The 12064-nt window shown below is 44.4% G+C and overlaps 1 protein-coding gene across 1 annotated transcript in view; it reads left to right on the top strand.

The window, feature by feature from the left end:
* Positions 1–5217: 5217 nt before the first annotated feature.
* znf385a (zinc finger protein 385A) overlaps positions 5218–12064 on the top strand; it is an 82602-nt gene continuing 75755 nt past the window's right edge. The window contains exon 1 of the mRNA XM_079740884.1: positions 5218–5378. Within this exon, the coding sequence (XP_079597010.1) occupies positions 5369–5378 (10 nt within the window). The 5' untranslated portion in view covers positions 5218–5368. The remainder of the gene's footprint in view (positions 5379–12064) is intronic.

The following is a 12064-nucleotide window of genomic DNA, read 5'->3' as shown; positions in this document are numbered from 1 at the left end:
TAGTTTTCGAGATTGGGTCTAAGAAAGCATGGTGGAATCCATTGCGTGTTACTGTGTGGTTCCGGGCAGTGGGGCTGTGTGACATATGGAGTGGATGTGTGAGCATGGTGTTGCCTGTTGCCTGGCCTCCTCTCCGTTGAACTGTTTGTAAGCTGGCTCTAAATTCACCACCACAGTGCTAGGAGAACTAAACCCAACCCAAAGCATGATCAAAACCTCAGTTCAGAATAGAGCAACCGGACGAAACCTCCCCCATCCCCAAAACCCTCAGGTAGAGGAATGAAAATTAATTGTAGATGCTCGATGTTCGATTTTTTAATAAATTAATGAATTATTTTAAACTCTGGGCACATGTTACTATTGTAGTGCCAGTACTAATGATCGGGGAGCAGCTCCGCGGGACAAACAATTTTGACTTTGCAATTGTTGTCAGGAACTGAGTTGGAGTTTGCCTGGCAAATAGCGTCTGTGTTCAATATCAACTGGAATCTTTCCCTTACTGGCACCGATGGGCCAATCAGCCATCCATTACCAGTAAGGGAAGGAAATTGACGATAGTCCCTGGTATTCACAACTACTGATAATTCACCGTTCATCCGTCTCTGTTTTTGTGATATTTACTGATTTCCTCCCTCTGCAGCTATAATATTTAGTGGGATCAATTATGTACATAAAACATCTATAGAATTGTGTCAGGTCCTTCTATAAATCATGTATTTATTTGATGCAGTATGCATGTAACAGACCATCAATATTGACCCAGACATGCCTTTGTGTATCCCTGTGTCCCTGATCCGTATCCTGCTCCTGCATTTACAAGGACCAGCAAGTAGGAGGCAGTGTAGACTCAAGTTACAACGATGTCTGGTAACTTAATGTACTGATCTGAGTGAATACACAAAGAATTGCATCTACAAGTTTGAAGTTGGACTTTTGACCACTGCATGAGCCACATATTTGCATTATGGTTCATGTATCTAGACGGCTGTGGTGTGACGATGTGTGGTTGAAATTTCTGCGTGTGTGTGTGTGTGTGTCTGTGCATATCATCCAGTTGGTAGATAACACATCAATTGGCTATTTCCTTGAAACATTATCATAAGGTACCTGAGCTTCCATTCACACATGTGTGCAAATGCACAAACACACAAATGCACATGCGTGAAAGAACATACACACAGACACACACACACACTCTCTCTTCCTCACACAAACACACACCCACATCCCCCCAAACACACAGACACTATCTTGTTTATATATACACTTAATAACGCTGTTTACCATAACTAACAACACCCTTATTGTAGTTGTGTGGTCTGTGTGGTAATTTAATAACAATCATCTGCCAATTTGTTCAGCAGTATTGAGTATTTAGCAGCGCTTGCCAATAAAGACTGTGCTTTATCTATATGAAATATGAAGTTCAGGACAAGGGTGTGCATGTTTAATGGTTCATAGGAAAAGGTGGTATAGTCATTAAAAAGCTTTTTCTATATCACTATGGATTGGTAGACTCACCCTTGTACCACAGGATTTGGAAAGGGATTAAAATGGCTAGAGATGTTTTTATTTTTTGTTGGAGACTGAAGCTTGACAGTTAAAAAATGCTTACCGGTAACTGAAAACACTTTCTACTTCCAATTTTTCGAGAGGTATTTCATCTTCGGTGATCTAATAGTGTAATAGTTAAAACATTGAATTGTCCCTCTTCCAATATGGAGACCATGCATCCAAGTACTGGCAGTATCTGTCGAATGTGTGGAATAAGAAGACTCTTTCTTTCAAAGTCTCCCCCAACATTCTGAGATTTCGAGAGGTTTACATTCCATTCTTCCTTCCTCTCTCTGATTCTCTGTTTCTCTGCCTGTCTCTGTCTCTTGCGCTATGTTTATCTCTGATTCTATTTGTCTCTCTGTCTCACTGTTTCTATTTCTGTTTTTCTGTTTCTCTCTGTCTCTGTAATATGTTTCTCTCTCTCTCTCTCTCTCTCTCTCTCTCTCTCTCTCTTCTCTCTCTCTCTCTCTCTGTCTCTCTCTCTCTTCAGTTTCAGACTTTATTGGCATGGAAAAGGTACATTTAAGTTGCCAAAGCACAAAAGTAAAATTAGATGCAACATAATAATGAAAAGTAACAATAGCCTAGCATAATTTTGGTTTATATTGTCTCAAATAACCATAATTGACAGAATATGGCACTATAAATATCTAACTGACTTAGGTTTACAATATTGAAACTATACATTTTTACAAATTATAAGTTTATTTTGTCCGTTGCTGTGCAATACTCGCATACTCCGTGGGTAAAGTAGTCCAAAACAATAAGCAAAAAAAACCAACACACACAAATATGCATACTAACACACTCACACACACACATACACACAAACACACGCACTTGGAACACCACCTCCACCCCTCTTACCTATACCAACCCTATCTCGAATCCCCCCAACACCATTGAAAGACAGAGGATCTGGTTGCTCGGATTTCCCCCTCTCATCATGACATCCATTAAAGCACTGCTTGGCCCTGGGCCCCGGGCCCCTCTGGGCTCGACAGCACATTAGCCCTCGGACCGTTGAGCGTCAACAAGGACCGCTCCTAAATTATTGATACCAACACAACTAATGAGGAAACCTTATCCTTTACTGTCACACACATAGACGTAGACACATAAACACACACACACACACACACGCACACACACACACACACACACACACACACACACACACACACACACACACACACGCAGGGGGGACATATTGTCAGCAACTAATGTTGAATGTGCCAATGTTAAATATCCAAAAAGCCAAAGTATGTCTAGTTTCTGTAGCAACATTGTGTGTGTTTGTGTGCGTGTGTGTGTGTGTGTGTGTGTGTGTGTGTGTGTGTGTGTGTGTGTGTGTGTGTTGTGTGTTATAGCCTATGTGTGTGTGACAACAACTGTTTTGGCAGTGAAATGTAACACACTAAAGACTCTGATTAAGTGGGACCTTCTTCTGGAGGACAGAAGGTCCCCAGGTAAAACAGTGTGTTTGTGACTTTAAATTTGTCAGCATTTGCACATAAACACACACACAAACACAGACATACACATACTTGACGTGCAAACACACACACAGGCACGCACACACAATGGCATACATGTGTGCAGTGGGTGTGCTGCTGAGACACACTGTGGACTCACAGTTCTGGGCAGAGAGAGAGAGAGAGAGAGAGAGAGAGAGAGAGAGAGAGAGAGAGAGAGAGAGAGAGAGAGAGAGAGAGAGAGAGAGAATTGGTAAGGTACAGCAAAGAAGAAAACAAGAGCAATAGAAAGAACAAGACAGGACCAGTGGAGGCGCTGCGAACAGCATCCAGACAGCGTTTCCAATGGCCCCAGGCTCACATGTTTGTATCTGTGCCTTTGCAAGCAAAGCATTCCTGCTTCAGGGGGATTAATTTATGACAGTTTGTTAATCCTTCTCACAAGCATCAAGCTACTCAATTGTATCGTATTTGACGGAGCTTTAGAGGGTGAGCACGCTCTCTCTGTGAAAGAGAGTGAAGCAGTGCTTGGGCAGAGTGGACAATAATCTGTAACAGTCTGCAATCAGTGTGGGTTTCTGGTCGCAGGGAAGTGAACCATACGAAGCTGGCTGTGACGCTATCCTTCAATTAGAGGGGATTGTCGGCCACATTGCTATGCACCACACTTTCATTCATCACCCACGCTCTATAATTCTCTCTCTCTCTCTCTCTCTCTCTCTGTTCTATCCTCCCGGACATCTACACTTGTCACCGCATCTCCTCATCGCACGTCAGTTTGAATTTAGTTAATCTCGCACCCCCCCTCTGCCCATTCCTCTGCTCTGTCACTCTCAATATAATCTCTTTCTCCTTTTGGCTTGCCTCTCTCCCCCCCCCCCCCCCCCCCCCCCCCTCTCTCTCACACTCTCTCTCCCTCTCCTGATTGGAATAGTTCAGTTTCGAGACAGAATCCCAGATGGCTGGTAAGAGGTGTAGCTCTGCCCAGGCAGGTCTAGAGTTGAATAGGAAAAATCAAGTGAAGCCAACCGAGGGAGAGGTTAATCCTTTGATGAGTTCACATACACATGGAGCAGAGAGGAGGGGAGGGCACTAGGACAGGGGCTGGGAGGGCAGCGAACACACGCCATACACAAATCAGCTCAACAGATGACCCATGTGACCGGCTTGCAAAGGAGAAGAGAGAGAGAAAGAAACGGATAAAAAGGGGCTGATAAAAGAGAACGAGAGAGAGCGAGCGGTCCTGCTCTGTCTCCCCCTTCGTGGCTTCAACTCTGCATGATGACAAGTGTCTACTGCTACTCTCATTGGCCAAGGCAACAACCAATCACAGCAGAGGCATGTAAGGTGCCTTTAGGTTCTACCCAGCCCCAAAAAACAAGAAGCAGGAGAGAGAAGGAGACACACACACACTCACAGGCAAGGCGAGACCCCACAGCACACACCCACACACAGAGAAGGCAAAGAGAGAAGACCCCACAGCACACACACATAGACGCGCGATCAGGGAGAGAGGAGACCCCACACACACACAGACTCACACGCGGTCAAGGAGAGACAGGAGACCGCACAGGCAACACACACGCACACACACACACACACACACACACACACACACGCGCACACACACACGCGCACACACACACGCGCACACACACACGCGCACACACACACACACACACACACATACACACACACACACACACACACACACACACACACACACACACACGGTCAAGGAGAGAGTGGAGACCCCACAGAAACCCTGCCCTTTTAAATATTCCTGTTGGGGAAAGCGGCTTGTCAGCGTTTTGCTGAAGATCTCCTGGCTGCTGTGGAGATGATCTGGGCTCGGCAGCTTCCATTCCTCTGATTGGCTGTCACTCTCACATCTCATTTCTCTCTCTCTTCTCCTTCTGTCCCTCTTCAGCCCTCCCACCCCCCACCCTCCGTACTCCCTCCTCCCTCCCACACCTTACTCTGTCCTAAGGCTCACCTGAGACTGACACAACAACTCAACTCCTCCTCCTCCTCCTCTTCCACCTCAACCACACACACTCACAGACTCACACACGAACTGTTCCCACGCTGTGTATTTCACCTGGGAAGGCAGGCATGGACAACACCAGCGTCTCTCATTCGGCGACTCTGCCTCGCCTCTGACGCCGCTGCTCTCCGTCGAAGACAGAGAACCTGGAGCCGTTGTCACGTGCAAGAAGGAAGGAGATCAGAAGGAGAAGAAGAAGAAGAAGGAGAGCAAACCTCCTCATTATAGCAGAGGAGAACTAGGGACTCTGTGCCTTTCCAACCGTGGAAGAGTGGAGGCAGCACGCATCATGATTTTGGGTGAGTTGTTGCGTGAGATGCTTTCTTTTTTAGTTGTTTATCTCAATTCGACCGTCCATCATGTAGGGTATGAGTTTCTGCATCACGAGTAGAGATGGCAAATTTGGGTATGAATGTATGCATCACGCGTGGTGAATGCAGTTGCAATGATAACGCTGCGACGTTGATATGACGTGCGTTCGAGCAATTACAGGGAAGGTCAACATTGTTTGGACCATATGATTATGGCACTCTGTGGTCACATGACCTCAGCCCAGCCATGTATCTCCCCATCCAGGAACGGGCTTGGAAGGTGAACCACTAGATTCCACCTTGACTTTCATTAATCTGAACCTCTGTTCCTCCACTCTCGGACATCCATGCGTTATCTTCTTAACACATGGAATATATTAAAGACACGTTTGTTCAAATCGTAATGGCAGTGTGTATAATAGTTGGCCAGCGATGTTCAGGACAGTGGATTGCACTTTTCTGAGTCAGCGGGGCTTTGGTCTTTAGTATTCTGCTGCTATAGTGTCCAGTCTTACAGAGGAGCCGCTGGGATCAGTACAGGCTGCTGTGACCACTGCAGAGATGTGAGCTCTCCCTTGACGCTTCTGTAAGTCCCCTGAACCCTGTGTGTGTGTGTGTATGTGTGTGTGCACTGTGTAAATAGATACCACAATCCTACAATTGTATTACAAGTGTGTGTGTTTTTGTGTACAATATACATGTTAGTTTGTGCTTTGTTTGTCTACGGGGTGTGTTTGTTAATGTCAAATAGACGGAAGATAGGATCAGGAGCCGATACGTGTTAATGGCTCCATGCGTTCATTTCTTCTTGTTTTCATGTGGGAGGTGTTTTCACCTGGTAACGAAAAACATTGATCTGCCTCGTGCATGTTTGTGTGTGAGTGTGTTTGGGTGTGTGTGTGGGTGATGTGTGTGCGTTTCTGCGTGCCCTGACCGCCACATTGTTTTAACGCATGCCTGAGCTGATTCAGACATTGCTGCGCTGCGTTTCCCTCCCGCCCCCGGCAGGCATGCTTTAGAGGAGACCGCCGTAATGATTATAGGGAGCCGTGTAGTCTGAGGTGTGCTTGTTTGATGGCTCTAAGTAGTGTTTAGGGGGCTCTCTGCCAATCACTGAAGCTTATATCACTGAAAGAACGAGAGTAAAAGGGATATATATATATATATACAGATAATAATAATTGACCATAGTCATAATTTAACTACAGACAACTTGATCAAGCCAGCCCACTAGATATGTTTGGAAGGCTGATGATGTTTTTGTGTCGTGTGAATGGTGCTATTAACCCCTACATAGCACATCATGGAGGTCGAAATACATATCGTCCTCTTAACGTTTCACATTTTCCCTGGGATTATAGACTGTCTTCATATAGTTGTAAAGGAAGGAATATAGAAGAGGAACAGTGACAGAGGAGTTATGTTAATCCTCAGAGGAACCCTTTTTGTGGTTTTAGGTATTGTGGTCATTTGCGAAAGAAGCAAAATCTTTTTTTGCCCCCCCCACCCCCACCCCCATATATGTATGTATATCTGGAGATATATATGTATGTATAACTGGACATATAAATGTATGTATAACTGAAGATATATTTAGGTTTGTATATCTGAAGACATGTAAAACTGAAGGTATATATGTTTATATGTATAACTGGATATACAGTATGTATATGTAACTGAATATATATATGTATCTATACAAAGATATAGGTGTATGTATAAGTGAAGATATAGGTTTATGAACAACTGAAGGTAGATATGCATGCATATCTTCAGATATATGTGTACATAAATCTGAAGATATATATATATATATGTGTATATCTAAAGATGCATGCATATGCAGGGTGCGATTTGTGAAAAAACCAGAGGGGGGGATAATTTTGAAAAACATTTTACAATGTTTCAAAATGACCCTGTGTATTTTGGTTGTTAATTATTACGATGTAATGGTGAAAATACTTTGGGTGGGGGGGATCATTTTTATCCCCACCGAGGATAAAAATAATTCAGCAGAGGGTAGGACGTGTAAACCAGAGGGGGGGATAATCCCCACCATCCCCACCGGCAAATCGCACCCTGTGCATATGTATATCTGAAGATGTATGTATATGTGTATCTTCATTCATTCTTATGCAAATAGAGATGCAGATCCCTGCGTCCCCCCCTGCTCCCCCCACTTCAATAGTCCGCCTTGGTCGGGTGATGATTTTGCTCCTGAGCGTTTTGACATTTCCCTCGGAAAAGGGGAAAGTCATTCAAACGACCTTTACCGTTTTGAGGCAGAGACAGATTGGCTTCCTTTCAGATTTCCTGATTCAGCGATCTGATATCATTCTGCAAGACACTGATAACGCATCATGTTGCAAGGCTGCTTTATGTCATATTTTCCCAAATAAAACCACCAGATCTGTTGACGACCACCCATGTCTAAATCAGAAACACAAACAGTTTAGCCTGTGTTGCTATGAGCCCATTTCCTCCCCCTTTGGTCCAGATGACCTTGAGCCAATAACCTTCAACCTTCTTTGTCATGCGCTCCGCGTTCACCTCCAGGGGGGTGTATAAGTGGCTCTGGTGCGGGTACTGGGCCCTGGCAGAGCTCCCCCTGGCCTGTGATGTTGATGGTGGCGGTGGATGGCGGTTGTGATTGTACAGTGTGTGTGCTCCATAGACAGATGCAAGTACGGAAGAGCTCCCCGCCTTCTGCCATGGGCTCTGCACCAATGCAGCAGGACAAAGAACAAGGCAGAGAGACATGATCTCCAGGCTGGGGACCAGCTTCTCCCTATTCTCCTGGGAGCTGTTTGGTCTGAACTCCTTTTCCTTTTCCTGACTCAGAATTAATTTTCCAAGACACACATTCTTTTGGCCGTTTTACCGCACAAAACATGATCATTAGATTAAATAAATGTCTGATTGCAGAATCACAATTCCTCAGTCTTTAAGATATCTATGTTACAGTTGAGTATAGTACAGCTGAGCCCCTGTTGGGTTGCTGAGTCATGTCTCACCTGTATGGGGGCCAGGGGCCTCCTTCAGTCCACCTGTCTCTTTGTATCTATCTCAGCCTCATCTGTAGACATGAAGTATCCGTCCTTTTCTGTCAGTACGCCTACACAGCTGCTGTTCATTGCCTTGCATTGACTTATCTACCCCTCCTACCCTCCCTAACACATTCACCTGCAGCCAGAATTCACCTCAAAGCCAAAGCTTTCTGTATTATTTTGAGCCTGATCAGCGATTTTCTACATGAGTGCCCTTCCATCTCCGAGGCCGACTGACACAGTAATTAGCAAACGTCTTTTATGCCCCTTGTACTTGGTATGCGCCAGGCAGTCTCTAAGGCTTCAACTCCTCCTACTCCAACTTCTAACTGGACTTCCTCTGTTCAGCCGAACACAGAGAAGTGAACTGGGCAATAAACCAATCAATGCAAATGTGTTTTGGGTTGGATTTCCCAACTTTATTTACAATCACTCGTTTAGTAAGGGAGGCTTAGAACAATCAAAATAACTGGTTACACTTTACAAAATGGGTACAATAAATGAATTGAATTGTTAATACATTAAATATGTATTAACTATTGATCCACTAACAGTTAATTTACAGTTAACTTAAGTTCCAGTTATAATTTACAAATGGTTTTCATGTGAACTAAGGTTATTACTGCATTAACTAATGTTAATAAATGATAAATGGACAAAATCAAGTGCAGCATAGAAAGGTTTCTAAACTACTGGTGTTTAGCCACTGTAATATACCGGTCCCAGCTTGGCCCGGTTCAGCCCGGTTTGGCCCGGTTTGGCCCGGCTGGGCAGACCAGCACGGCTGGGATTTCCATTACAACTGGGCTTCCCTCTTGAAGATGTGTATTTAATTGATGGCGTCCTGTCTTTTCTTGCTGACCCAACACAATTTTATTTATTTAGTTGAATATTATACCACACCATAAAATAGTATTGATTTGTTTGCGACAAATTTCATTCATTTGGGTTCATTAAGATGGACGGCGACACCCCATGATATCTGTGATTATGAACTCAGTTCGACATTCCATATACACACTTTTTTGCTTCCAAATATCCAAATATTCCGAATAGCTGTAAAACCTTATCCAATGATTATTGGACAGCGCTTCACAGATGTGACACACAATATCCTCGATATTGTGAAACCAGTAGTTGTGTCAAACACGACAAACACAACCAGTCTTGTGTCAAACCAGTAGTGGAAATGCAATCAGCACGGCACCGCACGGTTCGGTCCAGCCAAAGATGCCAATAGTAAAATGCCATATCAGATCTTGGCAAATACATGGTATGTTAGGGTGTGTGGAGGCAGTGTGGTGAGGGTGAGGTTGTGCACTCAATCACTCCTCTGAACGGCCTCCTCAGTGAGGCCTTAGCTCCAAACAGAGAAGACATTAGCCTGTAATGTTAAGACAAACAGGCCACATATCTCTGGGATTTGATATCACGACTTCATATCAAAAGAGGCTGCAAGTGTGCATTGCTTTGTGTCTTTCTGTCTGATTGTGTGTGTGTGTGTGTGTGTGTTTGTATGTGGAAGACAGCAGCAGATACCTTTTCATTTGGATTATCTCCGTCTCTCTCTGTCTCTCTCTCTCTGTCTCTCTCTCTATCACACTCTCTCATTCTTACCCTGACCCTAACCATAATTTATGGTGAGGACATCAGAGGGATCCGAATGGTGCTGTTTTCGTTCTATTGCTCCATTTGTTTATGCTGGAGTGTGTGTGTGTCAGCAGGTTGTCAATACTGTCTGTAAGTGACTCTAATAAATACGCCTGTTACTGGACTGGTGGGGGGGGCAACACGTTGTCTGTGTATGGAGTATGTGTGTGTCTAGGTGTGTGTATCTGTGTCTACGTTAGGGTGCGTGAGTCATATGTGCATGCATGTGTGTGTTACTGTTACTACATATGTGTGTGTGTGGGTGTATGTGTGTTTGTGTGTGTGGTGTGTGTATACGCTTGTGTTTGTGTGTATCTGTGTATGTGTGTGTGCCTGTGTGCACACACTTGCACTTGCCTACATTTGTGTGAGCATGTGTGCATGTGACTGTCTACGTATCTGTATGTGTGTATGCGTGCAAGTGCCCCTGTTGTGTGTGTGTGCGCTGCCATCAGCGTTGAGTTTATAGAAACAGCATCAAGTAGCAATCGTCATCAGTGCAACCCACCGAAACTGAAGAATGTTTTTTCCCTTTAAGACAAACACCTGCATCCACCACCAGCGGCCTGCTGCCGCTGCTCCATGAAGCATGCGGCAGCACCTGTGCCTGGTTATGGGGCAACGTTGGTGTCACATTAATGGCTTCTCGCATGGGGTCACACCTGGGAGGGGGAGCGCATGGACACCCACTTCAACCTCATTCTGATATTGATTCATTGCACATTTTTCCATTTCATTTTGTATTGTTTTTGTATTGAGTATTGCACAATTATATGTTATTTATGAGGCAGACATTTACAGATATTAAGAGGGATCAAATGATTGATAGAGAAAGAGAGAGAGAGAGAGAGAGAGAGAGAGAGAGAGAGAGAGAGAGAGATTCTTATAATATACCTCCCTGGTACTGTGTTGACCCGGGGATGCTGCTGCTTCATTTTGCACTCATTACAATCAATATTGAAACTGTGAATGAAATGTGTAGACTAATTATATTTTGCTGTGTACACTGAATGCATATTATTCTGTGTTTCGGACACAATCTTTAATGGAATGGAAAATTATTAAAATGTATTCATTCTGAAATTATTATTATATTTATAACATTAAACATTGATAGGCATTTTGGGTTTAAATAAAGCATTCAATTTTGATAGTTTCTCTTATAATTTCTCCCCATCAAATGTAAAAGAGCCAAGTGCTCCACTGAACAATTATTTTTTTTTAATTCAACGCAACTGCAGGGTTCATGAATATCAATTTCCCTAAACGTCGGCCAAGCATTAAAAGGTTGAGCAAAGCTCGCGTTCAGCAGCGAGGGAGGTTGCATTCATCATGGCCCCTCTTATTGTGTGTGCTCCGAGGAGGAGACAGGAGGGAAGGGGCGAGAGAGGGAGAGACACACAGGGATAGAGAGGGAAGACACAGAGGGAGAGACACAGAGGGAGACAGGGGGAAAGACACACAAGGAGAGAGAGGGAGAGATACAGAGGGAGAGAGGGAGAGACACAGAGGGAGAGAGAACTTGACTGATAAAAGGAAGGAAATTAGCTCTGTGTGGCTCTGGGGCAAAGAGTAAATTCCTCTGAGTGCGTATGAGTTAGAGTCTCATGCTAAGGCTAAATAAATGGGGGTAATCAATTCTCCTTGAGGAGCGGGAAGGTCAACGTCAGAGGGCTTTACCGCAGAGGAAACAGAGGAGGAGGAGGAGGAGGAGGAGGAGGATGAGGGGGAGGAGGAGGAGGCTGAAGACCGGAAAGCAACTGAAGAGTGTGAGAACAGAAGGGAGTGTGAGTGAAGAACGTGAGAGGACAAAGGGAGAGAGTACAAAAGCATAGAGGATTAAGGTGAAGAGGCAAGTACAAGTGTATTAATGTACACAGATGACCCACAGTGTTAACATAGTATCTCCACTCTTTATACACAGCCTTCCGTACCGTGTACCCTGACTCACACACACACTCACCAGTGTGGTGAGTC

The sequence above is a fragment of the Pollachius pollachius genome, assembly GCF_949987615.1.
Source record: "Pollachius pollachius genome assembly, chromosome: 8".
NCBI classification, from domain to species: Eukaryota; Metazoa; Chordata; class Actinopteri; order Gadiformes; family Gadidae; genus Pollachius; species Pollachius pollachius.
Note: the sequence above shows the minus strand (reverse complement) of the source record. Positions and strands in the feature narration are given on the sequence as shown.